At 45.4% G+C, this 27,841-nt stretch overlaps 1 protein-coding gene across 3 annotated transcripts; it reads right to left on the reverse strand.

Annotated features, from left to right (window-relative positions):
* Positions 1 to 1,932: 1,932 nt before the first annotated feature.
* Positions 1,933 to 26,599, reverse strand: ETNK2 (ethanolamine kinase 2). 3 transcript variants are annotated; one of them, XM_035123500.2, is made up of 9 exons: positions 26,217 to 26,344; positions 20,259 to 20,371; positions 16,964 to 17,223; positions 15,063 to 15,200; positions 13,403 to 13,551; positions 12,927 to 13,010; positions 8,628 to 8,821; positions 7,723 to 7,796; positions 1,933 to 6,767 (listed from the first exon to the last, which is right to left on the reverse strand). In XM_035123500.2, exons 3-9 carry the CDS (start codon positions 17,191 to 17,193, stop codon positions 6,695 to 6,697), a joined length of 942 nt encoding a protein of 313 aa, XP_034979391.1. In that variant the 5' UTR covers positions 17,194 to 17,223; positions 20,259 to 20,371; positions 26,217 to 26,344; the 3' UTR covers positions 1,933 to 6,694. The 3 variants fall into 3 exon arrangements, with proteins under 3 accessions (XP_034979391.1, XP_034979388.1, XP_034979389.2); XM_035123497.2 differs by lacking the exon at positions 20,259 to 20,371 and having other exon boundaries at positions 26,217 to 26,599; XM_035123498.2 differs by lacking the exons at positions 15,063 to 15,200; positions 20,259 to 20,371 and having other exon boundaries at positions 26,217 to 26,577.
* Between the last annotated feature and the right edge of the window lie 1,242 nt (positions 26,600 to 27,841).

A 27,841-nucleotide genomic window follows, 5' to 3' on the forward strand; every position in this document is an offset into this window, starting at 1 on the left:
GCTGTTTTAGTTTTGTTTTGTCCCCTGCCCCCCTCCCCAAAGATATCTGTACATATAGATAGAGCTTTATTTTGTTAATAAGACTAGTAACTTAACCTGTATATTTCAACATACTTGTTTATAATGGGTTTTCTTTTCTGTGGTACAATAAAGAGGGTGTTTTTGAGCAGAGGATTGTGCCGAAATCTAGTTTTGTGAAGCTGATGCAACAGCCCCCAGCCCTTTTTACCTTCTGCCTGCAGGTGAAGATTGAGAATACCTCCTGGTTACGCTCTTAAATACAGCAGGTACATTGGACAAGACAAACCTGCTCTGGGTTAATATGCAGATGTTGGCACTGACCAGGAAGCTGCAGATGTGAGCCATGCAGCCCAGTCCTGTAAGGACCCCTTGCAAAACTTGCTTACGAGAGGAAAGAGCCAGTTGAATCAGCAGTTGTCTTTGAAGTGCATTCAACTTCCCCCTCCCAAAATACACCTGCTGTCCTTAGCTTTAGTTGCTTTGTGAGGGTGTCTGCTTTTGATTCCTAGTTCTCGTGTAGCTGAAATGTCCCAACTGCTGGGATTGCCAATCCAGTCTTTAAATCACTGCTTGATGTGGGGTGAGATTACCTACTTACCCATGCCATCATTTCTATTCAATTGGAAATAATTGAGCCTGGGCTAACCATCCCGCTTCCTTTTTTCCCTTCTAGTTTTTAACCACCCCACTTTGGGCACCACTGTAAATTAAAAAGAATCAGCCTTCCACAGTAGCTTACCTGACCTATCATTGCCACTGCTGAGGAATGAAGTGAAGAGTTTAGTGTGGTACAAACGCACTAACAGATGTGCTGGATTGGCTCTGCTGGTATGTTTGAACCGTGCCCCTCCTGGGGTCAGGTAAGCAGGTGGCACCCTGTCCATCACTTCTGCCCTATAAGCAGGGTTGATTTGAATCACCACTTAAATTAATGAAGGATGGAAATTGGGAATCTTGAGACCCAGTTGGTCCCAGCTACAGCATTCCCAGTTCACATTTTCTCTGCCCCATGTCACCAGAGAGGAGGTGCACATCTAGCAAAATGTTCCATCTTTTCTTTGCAACAGCAAAAGCCAGAAGCAGCTTTTCCTTTGCAACTGCCTCGCCAGCCAAACCTCAGCACCCGGCCAAGCAAGCCTTAAGGCTCAACAGCTCAAATGTATGTGGATTTCTTGGCCATGATTCGAATTCTAACCTGCCAGAGAAAGTTGGCTTTGGTCTCCTGAATCGTTAGTGCATAGTTCGTTATGAGAATGTCTTGACTACCGTGGAGTGCCAAAATGCTACGCAGCGTTGATGTGATGGAATTATTTGCTGGCTGATCTGAAGGATAGTTTGCTGACGGAAATGACCTCGGGCAGGTGAATGATATTTTGAGCCTGTCAGAGGACAAAAGGGGTAGACAGAATTCATACAGTCTGCCTTGGTGAGGCATCTAGCCATGTTGGCCTGACATTCAGAGATTGGGTTGGTGGCAGTTCCCTCCTCCCCTCTCACCCAAAACCGGCCTATTAAGGGCAAGATGGAACATTTTACTTTCTGAAAACACAAACAGCATGGAGTGGCTGGCTACACAATTTGGTGCTTGCACTGTGGGGCACACTGGCATGTCCTGTTTTCTCCAGTACGTAGCCCAGCTGAAGGAACCGCATAACACTTCTTGGAATTCATTAGTTGCCTTTCAAAGTGATGCATACCCAGGGTCTTAATTATCCCTCTCTCTCTTTTTTTGCTGGAAAAAATATATACAGAGAGGCACATGTTTCTGCTGTAGTTAATATATATTTCCTATCAGAGAAGGATCTCTTAAGCACGTCTGAACAAACTTTCCTGAATGCATAAAATACCAGCAATCTAATAATAAAGTCAACCTTGCAATGAACTGCACGACAGCCATGAATATTAGATTGCTCAAGGGGGAGGAGAGCATTTTGACTCGTTTTAATTTTATCACATTGGCTTTATAGATAAAGAGAGACACAGTTGGTGTTAAAAGGGTTCCTTTCTTCCCTTCATTTAGGGAACAAACGTCACTGATTCCATTTGCTCCTGTAAATAACACACAATTGATTTGATAGTGTCAGCAACTACCATAATGCAGAGAAATCTTGCAGTTTTATATACATACAGCTGAATGCATGGTCGCTACTGATGAGGAAAGTGGTTGGGTCACAACTCAGAAAGTTCTGTGCACACCTGCAAGTTGAGGGAAAGCATGTAACATGGTTGCAACGAGATGGAGAAGCATCAGTAACCAATTAAAGTAGGGATAGCCAATGTGGCACCCAGATGTTGCATACCATCAGCCCCAGCCAGTACGGTCAATAGCTGAAATCAAACAACATGAAGGCATCATGTTAACTATCCCTGAGTTAAGAGATGCAGTTCCAATTTTTGGTAAACTAGTCTTTCCTCATTCATTGATTGGTGACTTTGTACTGGACTGGGAAAGCTTACACATTTTAACAGGGCGCACCTTTCTTGGCATGTCCTGCTTTTGCCCAACCAAGTCAAGCTTTGGAACCCTCAAGAGCTTTAAAAGGGTCATATTTTGAGGACTACTTTCTACACTACACAACAACACAGGGAAACCTGCTTCATAGTACAACACATAAGCATCAATAGTTCATTGTACACTTGTTTTGTGTCCAGAAGCCTACTTGGGCTGCAAACAGTAATTTTTCTAGGGTTTTCCAAAGCTGTCTCATGGCACAATAGTCAAAATAAAAACAGAATGCTTCGATCTCCTTGGTAGCATACAAAAAGACAAGAGTTAAGGTAAGATACTCAATAGCAAGCTTACAAAAATAAATTCTTAATATTCTATATGATGAAATACACACTGCAGACACATTAAGAAGGCACTCCAAAATTCTGCTTGCTTGTAGGCCAAATGCCAGTTAGAAGTGAGTGCTCACTAGCTTTCAGTCGGCATTGGGTCTATAAGCAGAATAATGTACAGGAAGTGCATGCTTCGTATGCGTAGTGTATATTTTATCATTTTATAATAAAAATCCATTTTCATGTTTGTAAATTGATAGTAGTCAATATACCAAAAGGCTACTCAGAATCCTTCATTCTGGAACATGAGTGGTTTGGCTTCTGGTTCTATGAGGGTTTGGACAGATGCACAAAAAGTCTTGGGTTTTCTTTGCCCCTGTGGGATGGACCCAGTGCCTGCCTTCACTTTCCAAAGGGCATGTATCTTTAATCCTGGGTCCCACCACCACCACCAATTTGGTTCCTCCTTTATGCTTCTAGTGGGCTACCTGTGTTTAGAGCATTGCTTATACAAACACAACCAATATTGTTTAATTCCAGCTTGTTTGTTTTAAGCTGCAAAACCTCTGGGGAGAGGGGACTTGACCCTCGAGGAAAAATGGGTGCATATGGACAAAAGCGCAGCAAGCGTGCATTTCTCAGAGGAGTGGCTCCTGTTTTTATGCAGTCTGGACTGTGCTTGAAGCTCCCACACTGCAGTGGCATCACATTTACTCCAAAAAAGAACTTCTGCACATTGTGATCTAGTGGACCAAACACTGAGATAGACACATGGAAATATGTATGACAGCTAGAAATCACCTCAAATGTTGAAATATTATAGAATAAGGGAAGGGGTTAGAAAAACGGGGGTGAAATCTCTGGCCTGAGGCCAGGATGCAGCTTATGGGGTTTCCCCGTTGAGACAACAGCCTCCACATTGATCCTTTCTCTCTCTGGTACAGGATAGAAATCACATAGAACTTGATTTTGTGAAGGTCTCATTTCCTAAAGTGCACCAAGCAACCTAGTTGTTAGAAATCACTTCTACGTTCACATTTCGGTAGCACACATGTGCTGCTGGCCAGGGGGTTGGGGTTGGAGACACAGCAGCTTGGTAAGGCACTGCTCCTTGCTTGTGAGTGAAAGTATGGTTTTTGCCAAACAGGGTGCATCACGATTCCATTCATTCATGATTCCTCCCACCTCCAGCGTCTCCAATGAAGTAATTCCTGGGACAACAGATATGAAGACAGAACACAGCAAGTGGAAACCCATGAATCTTGCCTATCAACAAGATTGCTATATTTGCTGCTCATGGATCTGAATCACAGGCAAGATCTTGGAACTATCTTCTTCACCCGTTGCATTGCAGTCTCTCATATACAAATTCCCATATGGTTGACCTTTAAAAGATCAAGTGCTTGCAAAAGCAAGTAAATGAGAGAAAATTCAAGAATATTAAAACCCACATTCCTAAATGAGAAACTCTGCATGGGTGACAAGGTATTCTGGGAAGCTTCAGTGAAATTTCAATCCACTTTCCTTGGGGAACCTGTGGTCTTCCAGATGTTGCTGACCTCCCAATTCCCATCAGCCCCAGGCTGCCTAGCCAGTGATCAGGAATGGCAGGAGTTGCAGTCCAAACATCTGGAAGATCACTGGTTCCCCACCCCTGCTTTGCACTAAGGACTGATTTGGAAAGCTTTGGGTTCTCACCAGTGGCCAGTTCTAGACCAAAACTCAGTAGACTTCAGCCCCTACCTTGTTCCCCATAGTTCTGCTTTTGTGACAAACTGCGACTGCCCTCTACTTTGGCAGAGTAGCATCTACAGGGCACTTAATGTCCTCTCTTGAAATTGGTTCTACCTTAACTATACCAGTGCAGAGAAACCACAGGAAATTGAATCCTAGGAGCAGTAGCCTGTAGGTGAGGAAGTTAATTAAAACAGCACAGCAATTAAAAGACTGCAGGAGGCTGGTTGGTTCTGTCAAAATACATATTCAGTGAAAATCTGATCACTGGGGATATAAAAGTACCTAACTAAGCAGTGAGGACATCATGAGGAAGCGAGGGATCTGTTGTTCCTGATTCTATTAATGGTTCACTAAGCAAAATAATATCCCAAGGGACAGGGGGTGGCATACAGACAGCTGCTCATGTCTGATAGATTCCTGATTCTCACTCTGCCTCTCCCATCCGTGTTTCTCCATCCTTGGGGCAAAGCCAGAGCCATGTTCCCATTCTGACTGGAGAACCAGTAGGAGGTGTGTACGTAGGTTTGGTCCTCTTGTCAAAGGAACCCAAGAGGCCTGCTTGTGAGGCACAGCACCATGTGAGCTGATCACAGTTCATAAGGAATGTTTCAAGTTGGTTCCAGTTTTTCACCATCTAGGGACATGTAAAGTAAGACAGGATGCTAAAGGGGTGGTAGAGGAGGCCAGGAAGAGCATTTGAGCATCTCTTGGGCTTGTCTAATCTACACGTTGCCCTACCGCTGAACTGGCACTGCCATGGAGTCAGTCTGTCTTTTCTTTGGGCCATTAACAGCACCATGTCTGCACAGAAGTCAGTCCTGTTGAATTCAAAGGGGCATAGTCCCAGGCAAATGGGGTTTAGGATTGCAGCCTCAATTGTTTGGTGTAGTCGTGTATATTCTTCAGGCAGCTTTTGGGGTCAAAAAGTCCATCGTTAGACTTGATTAGTGCAATTGTCTTCTCTACAAAAACTGGCATTGATTTCATTTGCCTGCTTTTGTGATCAAATCACACGGAGAAGGAACATGTCATTTCACTTTCTCTAAATACTGAATGGCACAAAGTCCTGCTCAAGGGTGGTGTCACACAGAACTGATAAACAGCAGTGGGAGGGAGGCAAAGGACTGGTGGGACTTGTCCCACCCCCAGCTATCATGATGGCAGAGTATTTGGTAAACTAAACCTGCTATATCCATGTTTTTTTGCCAACAGTACTGTGTTTCCTCCCACCATGCTGATGCACACTGGCCCTTTACGAAGCAGTGTAGTTGAAATTGTACATGCATACCCCACCTGATGGATGCTGTATCTCCAGTACCCTATAGTAAGACTTGCAATGTAGACAACCCATTTGCCAGCTGATGTATCAGGCAGCTGCTGCATTAAATTTGTATGGTCTGGGGCTTGCTGGATGCCTAAATATATTTAAAGAGAGCATTGCAGGGCATTGCAAGGTATCTTCCAAACTCTCCCATCTCAATCTCTTGAAAGAAATTGAGGGGTGGGAGGTCTGAGAGGGACTCAAGCTATTCCTATCAGTGTAGTATAGAGATGTTACCACCCCTCTCTTCAAACTTTAGCCCAAGATCAAAATAACAGAATGCCACGGTTTGCTGAGACTGCAATCCTAGACAAACTCACCTGGCAGCAAGTTCCATTGAACTCAGTGGGGCTTAACGTCTGAGCAGACATGCACAGGACCGAACTGTTAAAAACTCTTTGCCTAGCCATTCCCCCCAGCCAAGGAACAGAGGGGATTCCATCTAGTAAAGACCTTCAAGGCTATGCAAGTCTCTAAGCCAACCCCTCCCCCTAACTCCTTAAGCCCAGAAGCCCTCGAAGCATTCCTTAATCCCCCAGACTCTGTGAATGCAATCTCTTGCCAGCAGCCATGTCCTAACATCACCTTCTGAAAGCAACACGTGGCAGATAATCCATGGATGGCACAGCCATGTTCCAGGGGCTTGGTTTAATTTTTGGCTTCAAAAAAAAGATGTGCTTTTCCTTTTCCATCCCCCGTTTCATGATGTCTGACCGCTCAGCGTTGATGCAACTGCAGGAGGACGACGACGGGTGGGGGGGGGGCAGGTGCTCTACACCCAGAGAAAATAAGTATGGGATCTTGAGGATCAGAAGACTCTTTGGGGCCTTAACCTCACTTGGACGTTTTGAAGGATGTCACTGCAGGTTTTGCTTTAAAGTACTGTTTAAATCTTATGTCTGCATACCTGCAGAGAAGGGAGTGAGACAGAGACGTGTTAAAGAAGTTCTAGTTATATGAATCCACTCTAGTTTATCAGTGCCTTATGTCTGTCATTTGCAGGTGCTCATAGCACCATGTCTTCTCTCTCTCTCTCTCTCTCTCTCTCTCTCTCTCTCTCTCTCTCTCTCTCTCTCTCTCTCACACACACACACACACACACACACACACACACACACACCACTTGGTCCTCACCCCACCATTCACACTGATAAACACCCCCTTACACCCTTACATTCACACCCTAATATATGGATCTATCTCACCCAGTGCTCACAGTATGGTTATTTTAGGTCAGGGGTCCCCAAACTAAGGCCCGGGGGCCAGATGCGGCCCAATCGCCTTCTAAATCCGGCCCGCGGACGGTCCGGGAATCAGCATATTTTTACATGAATAGAATGTGTCTTTTTATTTAAAATGCATCTCTGAGTTATTTGTGGGGCCTGCCTGGTGTTTTTACATGAGTAGAATGTGTCCTTTTATTTAAAATACATCTCTGGGTTATTTGTGGGGCATAGGAATTCGTACACTTTTTTTTTCCAAAATATAGTCCGGCTCCCCACAAGGCCTGAGGGAGAGTGGACTGGCCCCCTGCTGAAAAAGTTTGCTGACCCCTGTTTTAGGTGCTTTGTACATTATTACAGTGACTGTGCTATAGGGAATGTTCCAGACTGGGAGTGGGGGAGATGCAATTCGATCACACAGTGATCACACAGTGACCTTGGGTCACTCAAGAGCTTATGGCAATATCAAATCAAAATGGAGGACAGGTCGTCACTGGCAACTCCCATGGCGCAAAACTGCCAATTTTAAAATGGTATCTTGCTTCAGGATCATCCTTGCCCCAGGGAGAAATGACACCCACAAGCATCCCTCTTATCTCCCTTAAATTTCCTTTGCCAATGCAGATAAATCACACTCACCTGGCAAAATTAAAGTCTATGGTAGAGAACTGGGCTTGAATCAGGCCCCAGCAAGCCCACAAGAAATGGGAGGCCTGTGAAAAAAGAGAAATATCAAAGATACATATTTGGGATTGCATAAGTGAGAGTGGGTGAAGCTGTGAGTGAAGACAAGCATACAAATTTAAAAGCTGTGAAAGCGATGTGAAAACCCACTCACTGCATTTAGTAGAAGTACATGTGCTTCTGTCTTGGGCCAAGCTACGAAAACTGACCCAGCATGGATAGCTCAGTTGGTTAGAGTGTGGTACTGATAACGCAAAGGTTGCAGGTTTGATCCCCATATGGGACAGCTGCATATTCCTTCCAACTCTACAATTCAATGATTCTAAGACTCTGCAAGTGTAACGTATGGCTTAGTTTGAACCAGGAAAAAGCTAGCTGCAAAATGCATGTATTGACTTGTGCCTGTGACATCCCCAGCACAATCATCTTCTGCAAAGACTAGAGCGATTTTTCAACAGTTTTCCAAAAAATTCCACTTGTCATTAAAAATATCGGAGCAATTTTGCAACAACAGCACATAAAACCATGCAATTAAAACCAGACAAAAAGTTTAAGAGACAGCAGTTAACCATTGTGGAAAGATGTAGTCTTAATTGCCTGCATTAAGCCTGATGGGGGGGAAGAATTCATTGTGGAGGAAACAGACCTTTGGTGGTACAAGATGATGAAAAAGACTGCAGAGAGGAAAAAAATGTGAAAAGGGAGAGGTGAACAATTAACAGGGAGTGATGCGGCCCTCTTGAGTTGACAAAATCTAAAAGTGGCCCTCAGAGTTGTGTGAACTGTGTGCTATCAGTGTCCAGTGTCTGCTATATTCTCTCCCTCTTTCCTTGCCCTTTCTTCGTGATGCACATACTCACTAAAGCAAACTGGTTCACTTGCACATAGAGGCTCTCCAGCTCTTCTTCAGACACAGCTCCACTCTCTCCACTGCTTTTGCTTCCTCCCCCCAGGTCCTCCTGGCCTAGATTTTTGTAGGCCTGCAGGTAGTGCCTCAACCACTGCAGCTGGATCTCTTTGGAGGGGTACAGGCTGTAGTCCACCTCATTCAGTCCTGGAGCAGGAGAAGGCAATTGACAGAACATGACATGGGACAGCATGGGCAACTCAGTGGGTTCAGGATGGCTGAAAGCTAAGCCTCAAGCACAATAATGGCAAGCACAGTGAGGTCACTGGGACACTTTTGAGGGATGCTAAGAGCTGTCTGCACCACTGGGTCACCTTGCAGTTGAACTGGCTTGCATAGTTTCAAGCTGAACTGCTTTTTTAAAAGCTGCAGGTGTTAAGGTTAAAATGGAAGAAACAAACATGTTTGGAGAAGGAAATACTAACGGTCCCTATGTCTGTGTTATGTCTTGGCAAAAGTGGTTGGTCCTTGTGCTCTCATTTCCCTCAAGCTTTTGGTGTTGGTGTTGACCTTTAAAGCCCCAAATGGCCTCTGCCCAGTATACCTGAAGGAGTGTCTCCACCCTCATCGTTCTGCCAGGACACTGAGGTCCAATACCAAGGGCCTTTTGGCAGTTCCCTCACTGCGAGACGCAAAGTTACAGCGAACAAGGCTGAGGGCCTTCTCGGTAGTGGCACCTGCCCTGTGGAATGCCCTTCCATCAGATGTCAAATAAATAAACAACTATATAACATTTAGAAGACATCTGAAGGCAGCCCTGTTTTGGGAAGTTTTTACTGACTGATGTTTTGATGTATTTTTAATCTTTTGTTGGAAGCTGCCCAGAGTGGCTGGGGAAACCCAGCCAGATGGACGGGGGTAGAAATAAATTATCATCATCATCATCATCTCCCCTATGCTTGGTACAAACAGTGATTGAGTATTAAGTGAGTATTTCAATCTGGCTCACATCTGTTTAGTTTTGGAGAAATGCCTTCAATGAAACTTCATTGATTTATTATGCTATGTAAAGCAGGGGTTCCCAAATTGTGGTCCACTACCTTCGTTCAGTTGGTGCTTATCATGCCTATCAAATTAATATTTGTACCTCACCCTTTTCTCTAAGGAGCTCAAGGTAGTACACATGGTTCTCTTCCTCATTTTATCCCAACAATCCTGTGAGGTAGGTTAGGCTGAGAGGCAATGACTGGCCCTAGATCACTCAGTGAGCTTCATGGCTGAGTGGGGAATTTGAACCCTAGTCTCCCAGGTCCTAGTCTGACACTCTAACCACTAAGCTGAACTGGCTCTCCTGTCTTTGTGGTTGAAAACAGGAAATAGCACAGCCATTGCCTTATTAATGATATTTCCCCCCCTATTGAATTCAAATTTTAGTACAGTAAAAAATACAGTCGTACCTTGGAAGTCGAATGGAATCGGTTCCAGAAGTCCGTTCGACTTCCAAAATGTTCAAAAACCAATGTGCGGCTTCTGATTGGCTGCATGAAGCTCCTGCAGCCAATCGGAAGCCGCGTAAGCCCCATCAGATGTTCAGCTTCCAAAAATAATTCACAAACCGGAACAGTCACTTCCGGGTTGGTGGCGTTCCGGAGCCAAAACGTTCGAGAACTAAGCTGGTCGAAAACCAAGGTACGACTGTATAAGAAATAAAAGAAGCAATAAACATACAACTGTAAAATCACAGAGTGTCTAGCACAGCTCATTACAATTGCTATAACAGGCAGAAAAATAATTAATTGGGCCACCAAGACCCTCAGCAATTTTCCAGTGGTTCATGGTGGGAGAAAGTTTGGGAAACACTGATTTACTGTATTTGTAGACAGCCAATACCCTCCGCACAGTGGGCTACAGCACATCAACAAAATACAAGCTTCCAATTCCACAATTTTAAATAGCAGTTAAAAACAATAACTTCAAAATAACAGCCACATATTATGATTGCCTCTGATTCTTGCTGTCCCCTTCCGAAACTCTTCCAGTTTGACCCTGCTTGGCTTTTATGATCCTCGTGGAAACAGAACGCAAGCTGAGATGAGAGCAGATGTAATTAGCCACACAATGATTTCCTGTCTTACATATAAAAGCTCAGTTAGCAGAGAATTAATATAGAGACCTGGATAATTACATGCAGGTCCTTCCAAAGGAGCTTGCTTCTAATCCATCCTCTGAATCAGAATTAAGGGGTGGGGGTGGGGGGGGTGGAAAAAATCTTTTAACAATCCAAAACTACTGCAAAAGTACTAATTTTGCCATACATTAGTACGGCTAGCCTTGTTTGCGAGAAGTTTGCCATTTTTAAAACAGAAGATGCAAACTTTCTAACACAAAGAGCATCTGCATAATACAAGAGAGCATCAGTATTATTCAAGACTGGACTTCCAGAAAGAAAGATGGCGGAGGCAGCTGTGATGGAAAAGGTTGTTTTTGCTGGACAGGTTGGGTCCCCAAGTGTTATCTTTTTCCTTTTCCCTGCCAGCAAACTGTTAATGAATGGCAGCCTCTGATTGGCCGGGGTTCCAGGAGAGGGGGTTGAAAAGGAGAGGATTTTGAGAGACAGTTTATAGGTTGGGATAGAAGTTGGGAGAATAGGGAGGAAGATACGGAATGAGAGGAGAGAGAGTTGGTTCTGGGTAGAAACATCCTCTCTGAGGAATATATCACAAGCTAGAGAAAGGAGTCTCTGAGCTTAGTGTGAAGGGCAGTGTGTGGTGTCCTGTAAGAGTAACAGGCCAGGAATTAACTGGGAGGCTGAGGCTGAGCCAGGAGAAGTAGAAGCTGTGAGAATACAGTCTACTTAGGACTCATTCCAGTCAGGAGGGGAGAGATTATTCTACACTGAGAAGACTCCCAAACCAGTTAAGATGGGTGTGGCGATTCCTTGGTTCTGTTACCTGGAGTACCTTAGGAGTAGGGTTGTCAAAGGGGTGTGTAACTGACCGAAAATACCACCTTGTTTAAGAACCAAAGTATTAAGTGGCAACAGCTGTGCAACTACTGAGAAAGAATTGAAGTGGAATAATATTAGCATCTGAAGTATCCTATGTTTTATCCACCACTTTGTGTCATAAACTTCCAATGTTTAACAAAATCTTTCTTGTTTATTTGATCAAATCCTGCCTGAGACTCCAAATTATTAAGTTTCCCCTCACACAAGATAATCTGGGGTAGTTTGTAGGAATTCGGGTAATTGGTGTTCTGTGAGGTGGATGCAGTATATTTAACTGAGGGCGGGCCCAAGGGTGCCAGGGGGGAAAGTGCTGTTGCAGCAGCAACTTGTGAAGAGGTGAGGTGGAGAGGAAACAGCTCGTGTGGCTGCAAAGTGGTTATCCAGGCTGAAGGGCCCCCTGTGCCGTTACTAGTGGGGAGGGATGGCAAGGTCAGTGTCGGGTGGCCATGTGGCACCAGCTGCACCCTTTGCGGGAAGGAGCCATTGGCATTATTGTTTGATCCAGGATAAAACTAGCAAAGTATAGGGAGCAGTCAGCCTACCCAAATAACCTGCAGGGTTCAGTTAGCAAGCCCCACTGGTGAAAACCTGTACAAGGACTTTTGATAGCACAGCGGGGATTTCTCTCTGCCTCCTCCCATCAGGCTCCCCCAAATGGTCTCAGGGTGTGCTGGGAGAACTCCAGAATTGCACGCAGGGGAAGGAGAAGGCAGATCTTTGCATCAGGCAAACGGAAATGCTTGCGCTGACAGAGTGATGTGCTAAGCGCTACGCTCAATTCTTCCCTATACAGTCCCAGGAACAAGAAAGGTGTAGATTTGGTTTACTTCTTTGATGGCCCTTCTGTAAGAGTTTAAATAAGTGGGTCCCAGTAATTCAATATATTAGACAAAAGCATTGGGCCTTAAAGGAGCAGAGGCAGTTTGTGTTACTATGAAATTAGTACAAAAGGAATGGGAAAGGAATGAACATCTTGATGGCGTAGACCTTTCAGACCTATGGAATAGTAAGATGTTTCTCTTGTTTTCTGGAGGGAATTTATTGGATCACAGGTAGGCAGGTAGGCAATTCCTTTTCATGCATAATCTGAATTACCAGTGCTTGATAATGTTTGTAATAATATGATTATTTGCAAATCAGTTTTTAAAAAGCTTCAGCTTATGCCTCTGAAGACAGGTAAAAAGGAATTGAATGGTTATTTTCTGCTTCCATGAAGAATAAGAATGAGAAGAGAAAGTGAGTGGAGACGGAAGAAGGGAGGGAAGGGGGGGGGCTGAGACAGCACCAAAGGTGAGTTTAACTCACCTGCAAATTCATTAAAATGATTCCCAATGTCATACGCTTGATAGTTGTAACCGGTGTATTCATAATCTATGAACCGGACGTGACCTGAAAAAGCAATGAGAGAAATAGTTGGGATTCTTGGGCAGAGGGGGTTGTATCCAACTAAGTTCTACTCAGAGTAGAACCACTGGAATTAATGGACTTAAGGCAGTCATGTCCATTATTTTCAACACGTCCAGAGGAGGATTAACACAGTTAGACCCGGTGTCTCCCCAACAGGAGAGCTTCTCTGTCATTTGCATTTTGATTTCCCCCCTCAGTATTAGGTCTTGCGTGCTTTACAAAGCATTAAGTATTTATTACTCCAAAAAATGCGTTTTCAAGACCCACTCAATTCCTGTGACTGCAGCTTGTTTTAAGCGTTTTTAATTTCCGAGTTTAAAATAGTTGTGACACACACACACCCAACCCGGTAACTTGCTGGTTAGGCAACAAACCTTCTGCCTTGTTGTAGATAATGTTCTTGCTCAAAAGGTCATTGTGGCAAAAGACTATTGGAGATCGGAGCTGGGAGAGATGTTCTTTCATCCACCGAATCTCTTCTTCTAGCACCTCTAGGCTGGGAATGTGCACATCCTGATGGAGACTTAGGAAGGAAAAGAAAATGAAGCCACCTGCAGACGCTAAACCTTTCTTAGTGCAAGGGATGAGTTTTCTAAAACTGGTAAGATTTGTAAGCCAGGGTTTTCTTATTCTGGAGAAAGATTTTCCTAGGACAGAGATGGAGAACTTGTGGTCCCTTAAATGCTGTTGGACTTCACCTCCCATTGGTCCCAGCCAGCATGATAAATGGATCTACTAGAATTGAATCCTGTATCAGGGCCAGTGATCACTAGCTGTAAAATTTCAAACCCCCCAATTGACCAAAATGAGACTGTATTACTAGTGTAGATCTTCCTTACTTGGACAAACATCGTTATAAGGTCCTGAAACTTTAAAGTGATATTACTAACATACAATCTGTCTGAAGGAGATCATCCCCAAAAGGACTCTTTGCAGCTTCTGCATGAAATCAAAGGAGGTTCTCCTTGTAGAAACAAAAAAAACATTTTATGAGCTCAACTGCCTTTCTTTTATTTCACTCTCGAATTTATTTGCACATTCAAGAGATTGATTATAAGCTAGTGCCACCTGGAAGCGGTTATTTAGGGCTCTTGATTCACCTCGGTTTCATCATGGTACATGCTACTGCAAACAGGACAATGCATAGAATCAAAGCAAGCCTACAGTGACCTCACACTGTGACACAAGGGTGGACAAGTTTGCATGCCTGAAATACTCTGATTCTGAACTGCTCTCTTCCTGCTCACTAAACCTGTTACCTTTTCAGCTTCTAACACCTCCTCCTCCCTGTCTGTTCCCTCTTCTCCCTTTGACCATTCATTGTCATATTGCCACCAATCCCCTGGTTCTGAGCCTTCTTCCCCTAGGGGTTCCCCATGGGGGTTCCCCAGCTGGTGCCTCCCACCACTCCTCTGCATCCAGCCAGTCCATGACACCCCCCAAAACTGGAAAACCTGTGGTTTAGCTACTTAGACTCAGGTCAAATGATGAATATAGGCTCCTGAAGAAGCAGGAGGGTTTCCTCCTGCTGCTGTGACCAGTTCCCCTCCCCATAGGTCTTCCAGAGCCTGCAGAGGTATGAAGAGGGTGTAGGGGAGTCAGACAAGGTGTCAGAGTCTCAGATTGCTTAGGAAGGACCCAGGGGAAGAGACGACTTATGAGAGCTTTGGGATAAAGAGTTAACTCTACTGACACCTTGTGAGTTATTGCTCACCTGTTCCTGACACTCACCCTGACAGTGGGTGTTGAATAGGCTTAGTTTTTGAAACCAGGCAGAATTGTCTCCCCCTTTATAGTTTATAGCTGCAAGAACCATTAGTTGCATCCTTTGGGCTGTGACATTTTAGTGGCAAAATCTAGGATCCATTCATGACTTTGCTACTCTGCTCTGTGTTTTGTGTTCTTAAAATTAGTTCCAGTGAGTTCCCTCTATTCCAGTTCTTGTGTCATATGCTTGAAATAACTACAACATAGCAGGCCAAAGCTACCAGATAACGAATGCCTTTATTAGAGATTAACTCTTGATTTCCTTACCCAGAATTAGATGCCTTTCTTGGAAACTCTGTTTTCACAATGTTAAAGTACTTGTGCAGTCTATGCCATAGGCAAGGCTTGGGGAGGCTTCCATTGGTGTGAATTCTGTGCATTTTAGCCATTTCATGGGCTACTAGCCTAAAATAAATCACAAAAGTAGAGTTGTTCAGTGGACACACACTGCTTTTAATGGAAGCTATGGCAGCCTCTAGAAAACAGCAAAACCTGGATAAAAATGTGCAGCCAAACACCCACTTAAAATCCAGTCTGGCGTGTGAATTCAACTTCACCTAATTTGGTATCTTAACTTTAAAAGTGCTCCATGGTTTTCCCTGCTAGAAGTCCAAAAAAATTCTACTGAATGCTCTGTAAATTGGAGCAGCTTCAAACATAATTTACTTCCCTTAACCCACCTTCAATATATTTAAGATGGTAGAACATAGTCTACCACAGCCTTCCTAAACCTTGTGCCCTCCAGTTGTTGCTGGATAACAAATGCCATCATTCCTGACCACTGTCTGAGGCTGATGAGAGCTGTGGACCAAAACTTCTGGAAAGCATCAAATTGGTGAAGGCTAGTCTAGTGATTTCTCAGAAACAGAACACTTGGTTGCATCCCTAGACCTATTGAAATCAATAGGTCTTAAGTTGGTCATGACTATCTTAACTTCTATTGATTTCCATGGGTCTACTCTGTGAGCATTAGTAAGCCTGGATCCAACTCACTGTAGCACAGGGCCACACAGCAACAAGGATTTCACTTTTCACTTTTTTGCGAAAGAAGAGCATCGTTCAGGTTTAGTGTAAGATTTGTAGTTTCATTCCTAAAGAATAATGAACAAAGGGTGCCTTTCACATATAACAATTCTTGTTAAGCTATCACAGGAATTCCACCGACTGCTTATTTATTCTGTTTTCAAACATGCTGCTACCTCTAAGCCTAGATTGTGGGCAACTGAGGCTCTGTGCTATTGGTTCGCTGTCAAACTGGATAATCCAAGATACAATTAGACATTATACCACTTACCTACCTATAGGGGATCTGTACAGTGAAAAGTCGTCATACCTCTTGCGGCCTATAAACCATGTGAAATTGCCATTAACATGGCTCAAACTGACAGTAATTTCCCTGATGCCTTCAGTCTTCTTTGCCTGCCAGTGGAGTTGCAGTTCTTATTAAATGGAGGCAAAGTGGGAGAATAATTCTTGGTTCCCAAAGTGTGCAGTTCCCTAGATTTCTGTCAATTCTAAATCTACAAAAATCCAATCACCTTCTGGATACAAGACTTTGCTGAGTGTGTCAAATAGGGGAAGTTCCTTGCTCTGTTGGCTGTGGCTTACTATACCTCCAGGAAACTCAGCAAGAATATGTAAGTTCCCTTTCACCATTCATTGATGTTCAGCATATCCACACTGTGACAGCTATGTGAGAAAAAACAGGATGCTACTACATCATAGAATTATTATTTTCCCCCTGGTCCTCTCTGTGAGGTCAGCCAAAGGACACAAAACTCATGATGTGTCACCGATTTCTCTCTGGTCAAGGCTACTGCCAGATCTTGTGTTTCTTCAATAGAAAGACCTGCCATTGGCCACAGCTAGTCTGGTCAGTGACCCAGGCTTGTAGTTTAGTTCTCCTAGACGAACTACAAGCTGTAAACCTTAGAATAAACCCTGGCTGCAGTTCATGGTTGGAAAGCTAAGCCACAAGACTGGGTTTGGATAATATGCTAAGCCAAACCATGATTCATTACAACAGCAGAACAACTTGGGAGGAGGAAAGCAGCCACAAAACTCTTTGTATGTCCACCAAGTGTAGGAACTCCTTCGACAGAGAAGCAACAGGGCTCGGTTTAGAGTAGGAAATACACAACCCCACACCTCCCATTCCACACACACACCTGAATATATTTGGCTGTCGTATATGTTCTGGTCCCAAGGCCTTCCCTGGCATGAACTCGTAGCAATAGCCATTTTCGAAGGTGCAATAGAGACTAGGGGCACAGCTGTGGTCTTGAAGCACTTGGAAATTCCTCAGCTCATTAGCACGGTCCACAATAAGCTCCGTCTTCCTGCCATAGACCCTCACCAGGACCGCATCCCCCATGTTCTCAGCTGTGAAGCAAGCCATGAGCTTGTTGGTGATGCCTTCAGTGAAGAGCTGAGTGAGGAATAGATAGAGAGGAAGTGGTTAGGTCATGGTGTAGCAGTGTCTAGAGGGGTAGCTGTGCTGGTCTATGGCAGCAACAACGACAAAGGGGTGGCACCGTAAAGACTAACCAAATTTATGATGGCACAATTTTTGGTGGCCCAGAGTCCGTTTCATTACAGCACCATGTGTAATCCTTAACAAAACAATAAACGAACCCAATCCTGACATTACAAATGCACTAGCACAAATATTTAGTCGGATACTGCCCATCATGAAAAGAAAACCAATTTAATAGCCTGTAATGCTAAATAAAAAGGCCAAGTATTGTTCTTACTCTTATTAAGTATTATTATTTTCTAGGAATAGGAATAAAGTACAGACTCCATGTTTTGTGAAGAATGACACTTGGATCCTGCATCAACTTTACTGTCATTGATATCGAGAAATTGTTCGCGAGGCCACAGATTCTGAAACAGATACTACTACTGATCATCTATTTAGAAGTGGGGCATGTGGTATGACAGACCTATCCTTCCAAACGCAGCCATTGCTGCTGTTTACCTGGATGGGGTTTGGAATGGAGCAGGGCAGTAGTGAGGTCAGGGCAGTGCAATTGCACCAGCAGAGCTGCCACCACCAATGTGGCAGCCCTGCCGAGGCAACTACGTGGCCACCCCACGACACCAGCCGCTTCTTCAACTTTGTTTGGTTCCACCACCCAAAGGTTCTCCCTGTATGTCTTGTCTTTCCACAGTTGTGCGCATTTGATCCTCAAGCTCTGGGTAGACAGAATAAAATTCAAAAAGAAGCAATTACCAACTTCTTATGCTGTCGTTTCATTAGATATTTCCTAAAATGTCACTTTCTAAGCAAGTTCACCTCCAATAACCTTCATATATGAAATGAAATAAAATGCAGTGCAAAACAGTCTTGTGAAATCGCAAACCTGTATGGATAGGTACGGTATCAGGAAGATGATCATATCTAGAAATCATGGCAACATATGCCTCAGGACAACTCATTTACACTATTCATCAGCAAGTATCTTGTTCAGGTTGTGTGCCGGAAGCCAACATAGTGTAATAATGGTTATTAAGAGTTTTGAATTAAGGCCAGGGACAGCAAGGTTCAAATTCCCACTCAGCAGGGCAACCTTACGCCAGTCTCTCTCTCTCTCCTCTTTCTCTGCTGTATCAACTTCACAGGGTTGTCATGAGGATAAAATGGGAAAGAGGAAGATAAAAAATAGCTAAATGCAAAGGGGGGGCGAAATCAGGTTGGCAGGGCTGAGCGGCAGTAAGAGGCAGATTTGTGATGTGAACTCTTTGGAATGAGGAATCTATCTTACATACTTTTTAGTATGCATGAGAGTCAGCAAAGGAGCTGCTATACGAAAAGGGTGGAAATGAGATGCTGATGTCACACACTTTAGTAGTACCAGATGAAAGAAAAAAAGGATTTCAGGATATCGCAGTGAGAAGCAGTTGTCCTCTGATGACAACAGAGATGACGCAAGTCTAATTCTAATATTAAAACTCGGTGGACCAATTAAAAAAATGATAAATAGGTTCAAAAGACTTGTAATCCAGCCTGGTTTTAGAAGGCACCAAGGCTTACTGCATCTGAGCGGCATTTCAGATTAAGTTCCTGTGCTGGGAAAAAGAAAAATGGATCCACGAAGAAGCCAGATTTCATAACCACTCTGTATATGCCCAGTCACTTTCCCCCTTTGCCCAGGCACTGCAATGTGCCAGTGCTGAGTGGACTGTCCTAACAGCTCACGGCAAATACAAACTGGGACTGTGGACATCTCTGTTTGACCTGCATAAGAGAAATCTCTGCAAAAGCAGAATTGTGGTCATGAAGGATTATTTTAAACAACCCTTGGGATACAAGCTCCATGAAATCATGGTGGGAAGGCAAAGCTGTGCAATGTAAAAATAAAATAAAAGTGCCCAAGTTGTGAGGAAAGCATCGCTGTAGGGCAGGCAGCCTGGTGTCTTCCAGATGTTCCCAGTCAGCTTGGTCAGGGATGATGGGAGTTGTAGTCTAAAACATTTGGAGGGCAGCAGCTGGGGGAAGGAGAGGGTGGAGAGTAAATCATGTGTGTGTGTGCTTTATGGTTTGGTTTGAATTGATACTGACATTATAAATAAAATAGTTAACAACAACAGAAGCTTTTGTTTGCACCACCTCTGAATTTTATTTCCCTGAAGCACCAAAAGCCATTGGTCAGCAGCTCACCTGGAGCACAGGTGCTCCACCTGGTCACGCCCTCTCTGCCCCTGGACAATGTAAAGACTGGCCACAGTCATCTTCCAGGGAGTCAAGAGTGGACTTTCTTCTTCTTCTTTTTAAGTCAAGTGGCACAAAAAATTGCATTTGATAAATAAACTTCCAACACTCAGGGGACTGCAATAGGATAAAGGTTGATGCGACTTAATAAGATCTGGGGCACTTGGGAAGGATGTGTTTACTACTTAAGAGCCATGCCGAATAGGGTAGAAGGAGCCCAAGGGTAATTGCAGTTGATTTATTTTTATTGCATGCCACCTTGAGGATCATATCAAACTGAAATGAAAGGACAGATTAACTGGTGGAACACTTGACAGCAGTGCAAATGCCTCCCCAATTCAGAGAAACACCCCTGAATTGGCGCAACAAATTTGGTACTGAACAACTTAGGACCCAAAGACATAAACAAGCAGTGAGATGTGTGGCGTTGAGAGGGGCTGATCAATGGAGATGTCTCTGATGAGGACACATCCCTCGTTGCTTTGACGGCTCCTCACAGATGGACAGAGGGTTTTGTTCTGCCTTCTCCCTGGCGCTTGGCTGCCTGCCTCAGCATATGGAATTCTCCCTTTCCCCAGGCTCAAAAAACAAGCTCTTGGACTTGTGTGTGCGCTCTGTGCTCCTTTGTACATGCTCATGAGGTCATTTCTAACAGGGCAGCATTAGATCCTCAGTACCTTCATCACATCCATACATGCATCTGCTTTGGGCTTAGTGAACACTGCCTGTGCACAGGGATCCGGGTTTACCTTGATCCACGCTCAAAGGTTTGACCTGTTTCCATATCCTGCCTGGGCTCAGTCAGTCCTCAGACACACAATATATGAAAAAGCTGCTTGTGTCTTCTCCACATCCCAGGATGCTAAGAAATAGGCAGAAGAAGAAGAGTTTGGATTTGATATCCCGCTTTATCACTACCCAAAGGAGTCTCAAAGCGGCTAACATTCTCCTTTCCCTTCCTCCCCCACAACAAACACTCTGTGAGGTGAGTGGGGCTAAGAGACTTCAAAGAAGTGTGACTAGCCCAAGGCATAGCTGCCAAGTTTTCCCTTTTCTCGCGAGGAAGCCTATTCAGCATAAGGGAAAATCCCTGGAAAAAAGGGATAACTTGGCAGCTATGGCCCAAGGTCACCCAGCAGCTGCATGTGGAAGAGCGGAGACGCGAACCCGGTTCCCCAGATTACGAGTCTACCGCTCTTAACCACTACACCACACTGGCTCAGGAGAAGGGAGCTGGGCTAAGTTGGGAAGACCTTGAGTCTGATCATTATTGGGAAGCAGTGGCAGTTTCCATCTAAAAATATCAGGGTGGAGGAAGGGGAGAGCAGTTCCTTGCCAAAAGAATGCCTCAAGCAGCCACCTATCCATATATTTTTGCAACTGTATTTCTATGTTATCTCCATGCTGATGACATGAACTTTGGTTGTGCTTTCAATTTTTTATTCTTGCTATAAAGCTTATGGAGGATATTTCCTGTGGGCCTTAATTGGATTACTGGCATTTATCCCCACAACACTTTCCTTGCATTCCATGGAATGAATTTTAGCTGCTTAACGGTTAATCCTCAATTACCCTGTGCAAATAGGACCCACTTTGTTGTGTAACCTCCCCAAAAAGTCCAGTATCTTTAGGGTCCTTGCTGGTACCATAGCACTGGGCCAGATCTGGAGAAGTGGGCCTAGCATGCTATACCACCCACGGCAGTGGTAGGAGCGATGGCTGGAAGGGCAAACAGGGGGAGGGACTTTTGCAAACCTGTTCCTCCTCCCAAGCTTGATGAAGCAAGAACTGTGGTCAGTCGGAGATGCAGGTAAGTAGAAGCAGAAGGCTGATCACACACTGTTTTCCCCAAGATGAGGGGGTGGGCAAAACCCTTTCCTAGCATCCCAAAACTATGCAGCAGCTTGCAGCTAGGGTTGCCGGACTCAATAGAGGAGAGCTCTTCTGTGCCTTTATTTGCCCTGCTCTCTTTTGCGTCTGGAAACCTTAAAGAGAAACCAGCAGACCCTTTGCTTGGAAATTAAACAAAGGGTCTGCTGGTTTCTCTTTAAGGTTTCCAGACTCAAAAGAGAGCAGGGCAATTAAAGGCACAGAAGAGCTCTCCTCTATTGAGTCCGGCATCCCTACTTGCAGCAGAGGCACTCCTCCAGTTTCTTCAACATATCCTGGGTGTGAGGAGGAGAGATCGTGGGTAACATCCAATGCACTCTTTCCATCAGCACCAAGATTTACACTTGTGCAATGGAACTTCCCCTCTCCTCCCCCTACATGTGCTTCCTGCCCTCCCAAAATTTGCCTCAGAGGGTTTCGGGAGCAACCCCAGAACAGATTCGGGGGACATCAAGAGGGAGGAAAGGGGAGAAAGTTCCATTGTGCAAGCATAAATCCTTGGGCTAAGGGAACAAGTTGCCTACCACTGCTTTGGATGTCAGGATCTCTGGGTGTTCTATGTATACTGTACAGGTATGTCAAGCACAAAGCTCAAATTATGGAGGAAAATACAGGAAATATCCTCAAGCTCCAGTCACTAATTTTAGCCAAAGTAAGGCTCCCTTGTAGCTTTCCAAAACAGTCACTAAGAGGACTGTCACATAAGGTAAGGGGGTTGGGCTCCTATGCCCCCTTCCCCTATAAACTGAGCACTGCTTAGGCAGCCCTATAACATACAGACGGAATCTCTGCTCCAGAGAGCTTGCAGCCTCATTTATAGCCTCATTCTTTCCCAGCTGTTTGCAGATGACATTTACCATTCATTTTCACACAGCTTTTTTCTGTTTGATTACACTTGACAATTTATAAATTTGTAATGATCCTTCTGTCACTGACTCCCCAGGCTTCCTGGGAATCTGCTTGCTGAAGGCACCCGGCCAAATTGGGCATGCAAACAAATATAACAGACCCGTCTCTCTTCCTTTCAAACCCACGTTATCCTTTCCATTTGTGGGAGCCCTCCAAACATACATTTGAGGTTACGTTATCCTTTTTGAGGGGTGCACAGAGAAGGGAATGGCCTGCACAGCTTGCCTTTGAGTCCTTTATGGATGGAACAGGTGCTCATTGCTGTCTTTCACCAACACGTGGTTGAATATTAGGTGGCAATGCAACTGATGTCCCTTATGCTGTTTTGGGGGTCAGGATTGAGAGGAAACATCCCTCACCCTGCTTCTGCCTGCTCAGCTTCTGCCTGCTCACCTTTGAACTGTGGGCCTAGGCCAGCCTCCTAACCACTATACTACACTGGTAGTAGTATAATCAGCCTCCTCAACCGTGGTGTAGTAAAGCAGGGATGAAACCCCAGCACTCATTTCACAGCCTGGATGATGATGTCGCCTCCTGGAGTGCTATTTGCCAATCCTCTGTATGCCAAATATATAAGCTTTTCTCAAACAGAAAGCCACCAAACAAACCCTCAGCAAAGGAAAAGGCTAGCATGCACAGCAAAGGGTTAAACTGCCACTTTGGGGGAGAAAAATTCAAATACAGCATCTTTTTATTGAGACACAAAATGTGTCAACAAAATAACATGCTAGCTTCTGAGCCAATCAGAACTCTTCCATTAGGCTGGATATTAAGCAAAGGTGTGTTGGAGGGGAGGAATGAAGGGGGAAAGCAAAGGAGGAAAGCTGACTTGACACTGAGCCATGATGCCTGCATTAAGTCCATATACAAACCATAGTCTTAGAATGGGTGGGGCCGTGGGGGCTGCAATGAAGAGCAACTGCATGTCAGAATCTGCCATGAAACCACTAGCAAAATTATGTCAAAAAGGTGGAAGACCAAAAAATCACATGACCCAATTTCTTTTTGATATCATATTAGGGCAGGAAGCCAGAGTGACAGTTAAGATCTCTTTCCAGCCAGGTGCATGAAAGTTAGCAGGGACGTCCTGGAAGTTTGCAATGACCTGGTCCAGGATATGAAATTGTTCAGCTTCAGAAGCTCATGTCATTTGCAAAGTGGGCATGATTCACACAAACACACACATTTCTTCTTCAGCTCGGATTACAATATACAAAGGGCGTGTCTCTCCCAGCCCCATGGCATTGTGAATGCAGTAACAACAACAGCCCATATCCCAAGTATATTGGGAAATGGAGGCCTCTCAGCAAGACTTGCCGCTTATTACCATTGCCACCAGATGGAATGAAAGGGACGGGCTAGTGGGGCAGAATTCAGTGATTCATGGATTGTGTGTGTGTGTGTGTGTGTGAGAGAGAGAGAGAGAGAGAGAGAGAGAAAGAAAGAAAGAAAGAAAGAAAGAAAGAAAGAAAGAAAGAAAGAAAGAAAGAAAGAAAGTGATAGAGGGGTCTTTACATTTCTGGAACTGAGCTGGGAAATGCCTCAATTGGCTAGGCAAAATTCAAAGGGAGTTTGCCTGCCACTACTTGAAAGATAGGGACTCAGGTTGTGCTGTGGTTAAACCACTGAGCCTAGGGCTTGCTGATCAAAAGGTCGGCGGTTCGAATCCCTGTGACGGGGTGAGCTCCCATTGCTCGGTCCCAGCTCCTGCCAACCTAGCAGTTCGAAAGCACGTCAAAATGCAAGTAGATAAATAGGAACCGCTACAGCGGGAAGGTAAACAGCGTTTCCATGTGCTGCTCTGGTTTGCCAGAAGTGGCTTTGTCATGCTGGCCACATGACCAGGAAGCTGTACGCCGGCTCCCTCGGCCAATAATGTGAGATGAGCGCGCAACCCCAGAGTCGGTCACGACTGGACCTAATGGTCAGGGGTCCCTTTACCTTTACCTTTTTACTTGAAAGATAGAAAGGAAAGTGCTGAATATTGCTTATTTTATTTATTGCCTTTATATCCTACCTTTCCTCCAAGGAACTCAGCCTCACAACAACCCTGTAAGGTTGGTTAAGCTGGGAGACAGTGACTAGCACAAGATAAACCAGTGAGCTTTAGGCTAAGTTGGGATTTGAAATTTGGTCTCCCAGGTCCTGGAAACACAATTCTCTAACCACTACACGACACTGGCTCTCACTCTTCTGCCTCACCCTTGGGCAGAAACACTTTGGCAGAAAGATCCTCCCTTACGCTACACAGGGGAATACTGAATAGCTGCTAATTTTCTTCTCAGCAGAAAGGCAAAGCAAAGAGGAGCAGAGTTTCTCTGTGCCTCATTGACGCGGGGGGTATAACCATGACATTCAACATACACTTCAGGAAAATGGGAATAAACTCCTGTTCCTTTGAAAATGTAGGTGCAAACACACTTTGAAGTACATAAACTCCTAACCTAAAAGATTGGGGGATGATCAAAGCCCTCATGAAAGCACACCAGGTAATCCAGAGCATGATGTTAGTGAGGTATTGCCCTGCCTCTTCAGAAGGTGTGTCAAATGAACTGAGCACAGTTCTCCCATCTTCACCAGAGCAGATTGCCCAGCATCCCAATTTTATTCAGGGAACCAGCAGGGAAAGTAATGGGAGTCGTTAGGCTCATCTGAACAGAGTTGCACTTATGGACATGGAGCAAGCATGCACCATTATATCCTTTCAGCCAGGGATTCTGTATTCCCCAGGTAGCAAACAGGGGGGGGGGGTTGTCATCCTGAAGTGTGCACAACTGAGCACCAACAGAGCATAAACAGGGAATGGCAGGGTAAATATTTTTTACACCTGGAAAAAATACAGAACCAGTGCATGGCTACCTATGAATATTTTTGGAAGCTAAATGTTTGCATTACAATATAGGCTGGCGTGAACGCCAGTGGAATTCCTTCAGGAATTATATTCTCTACAGACTCTCCTGTTTGGGGGAATCTCAAAGCTGTTAAAGGGCCAGGCAGCATAGCAGCTCCTTGGGATCTTGTTTCATTTGGAAGAACAGGAAATGCTTCTTGCAGGAATCCCATTTTCCATCTCAGCCTATACAGTATTGTAATGCAAGGTGAAGGGCTCTGTAGGGTTGTCTTTTCAACCTATGGAGTCATGCCCCACAACTGGGAAATAGGGCATTTCTGAATTACAGATGTGAAAGCTAAGTCAGAAATTCCTTGGCCTGGGCAGACACAGACAGCGACTGCTAGATCCCTCTGCTCCAAGCATTGGATCACCCACTGCCTCCTGCATGAGCCTCTCACTAAGTGGTCTTCAAGGCTCAAAACAAGAAAGCAATGCTCTGAGTACGGGGTGTGTCACCTGGGGACCAATTCATTATAACCACTCAGAGCATTTTTTGAGGGGCAAGGGACTGGCATGGGAAGTTCCACCTTGTGTTTAGAAACCAGGAAGGACAGAACGACAGATTCAAGACTGCAGCCTTGGGATCCATGTGGATTAAGTGCCTCCTTCGGTACTCCGAAGTATTGACAAGGATTCTAATTCTTGCTTGACCCAGAACCATGCACCGAAAGGGTGAGGTGACTATAATAAGGTAGCATTGGCGCGGTTCTGGCAAGGGCTAACCTCCATCAAACGATCTTGTTACCCATAAGGGAGAACAATGCCGGCTGCATCCTACTCCCGAATGGTTCTCATCCCCAAACCAGCCTCGACCTGTTGAATGTTCCAAATTCAGGCTGGGGGCTGAAGTGCCCTTTGTGCCAAGCCTCCCGCCCCAGACGCCCCTCCTGAATGACTCCCCTCCAAACCCAAGCGTCACACCCCCAGCTACCCCGAGGAGAGAGAGCGTGTTTGGGGTTTTTTCTTTCTTTCTTTCTTTGGCCAGAAAACTCCGTGCTCTTCTGGCGTTCGGTACCTTGGTCTTAACTCGCTCGGTCTCCCATTGTGGTCTCAGCTTTCGGATCAGCTGCAGAGCCCCCGGCAGGACGTTGGTCTCATCCACCGCAATGCCGACACGCTGGATGGCCCGGTAGCTGGTGGAGACGCGCGGCGGTGGTGGCGGCGGCGGCGGCTTCTGCTTCTCGTCCTCTTGCTCGTGCTCGTCCACTCCTTCCTCCATGCCCCGGAGGCAGCCCGGCCACAGCGCGGCTCTCTTCGGGTGCGCGGCGGCGGCGGTAGCGGCGGGCGAGTTGGGAAAGCGGAAGGAAGGCGAGCGCAGCCTTCGCCAGCAACTCCACCCCCTCCGCGACTGGAGGAGGCCGGCGAGGGAGCCCATGTGGAGGGGCTGGGAAGGGGCTGGCCGGGGAGGAGCCGGCCCCGCTCGGAATCCATGAGTCACTCGCCCGCCCGCTCCGCCCCCCGCCCCGGGGTCGGAGTGGAACAGCCGGCGCGGCCCGGATTGTGATGTCACAAGGAGGAGGGCGTCGTTCGCCAGCTCGAGCCGGGGAGAGATGCAGCGGCCAGGGCAAGGGAGCAGGAGCGCGCCTCCTCCAAGGATGCTGTGGATGCTGCTGCTGCAATCAGCATCAGCATCCCGCCAGGTAAGGTGCCAGGTGGGGCTCCATGGTTCTGTTGACAGCAGCGAGCAGGCAGCCAGCGTTGGAGACTCTATCAAGTAAACGCGCCGCTCCCCATGGAAGAGTCTCGTGCTGGAAGGCTCTTTGGGGAGGCTGCTGTGATTAAGTCCCCTGGGAGAAAAGGGTCCACCCTGGCAGAGGCTCTGGGCCTTTCAGGCTGCAATTTTCAAAGCATGTTTACTTGGAAGTAAGATCCACTGAACTTTCAGGTTCAGGTAAACATATTTAGAGATCTGGCAGCTAAAGAGGGGCATGGCAGGCAAGAATTCATCAGGAGCAGCTTCCCCCTATTATGGAGAGGGGGGTGTTATACCTGTCTAATGTTTACTTATTCACACACCAGTTGAAGGCAGCGTGTTTTGGTGAGTGGGGATGCCGGCCCTGTAAAGAATTGTCCCAATTATGTGTGGTGTAGTGGTTAGAGCAGGGATGGGTAAACAGTGGCCCTTTAGATGTTGTTGGACTCCAGCTCCTATCAACTGCAGCCAGCATAGCCAGTGGTCAGGAACAATGGGAGTTGTGATCCAGCAACATCTGGAGGGCTAGAGGTTCCCCATCCCTGGATTTGAGAGAGGACTGGTGAGACCCAGTTTCAAAGTGCCACTCAGCTCTGAAACTCACATGGGCCAGTCAGTCTCAGTCTAACCTTATGGAACATAAAAGTAATGGTGATGTTAGATAATAATTTCGCTTGAATATAACTCAGTTTCTTCAGCTAGAAGCAACTGAATGATCCATAGCTCAGCTGTTAGTTTCTTCAAACAATTATTAAGGTTTCCAGTTTTGTTCCTGACTGTGGCTATGTGCCTTTAAAGGCAGGTGCATGACAGGCAAAACTATAAGCGATAAAGATTTTCTTGACCTGGAGATGCAGTGATTGGAAAGGTGCTCTGTTGAGATTCTGCCTGATACTCAGCGAGGCTCTATCTGCAACAAGAGTCGCAGCAACCACCATTCTCAAACC

The sequence above is a fragment of the Zootoca vivipara genome, chromosome 7, assembly GCF_963506605.1.
Source record: "Zootoca vivipara chromosome 7, rZooViv1.1, whole genome shotgun sequence".
Lineage (NCBI taxonomy): Eukaryota > Metazoa > Chordata > Lepidosauria > Squamata > Lacertidae > Zootoca > Zootoca vivipara.

Excerpts from the sequence above, each read along its gene's own strand:
- ETNK2 (XM_035123497.2), bottom strand. The coding sequence starts at position 26,576 with ATGGGCTCCCTCGCCGGCCTCCTCCAGTCGCGGAGGGGGTGGAGTTGC. Across the intron at positions 13,552-15,062 it reads AGAAAGGCATCTAATTCTGG|TCTCCATCAGGATGTGCACA; the intron begins GTAAGGAAATCA and ends TTCCTTCCTAAG. Across the intron at positions 8,822-12,926 it reads TCATTTTAATGAATTTGCAG|GACTGAATGAGGTGGACTAC; the intron begins GTGAGTTAAACT and ends CTCCTGCTCCAG.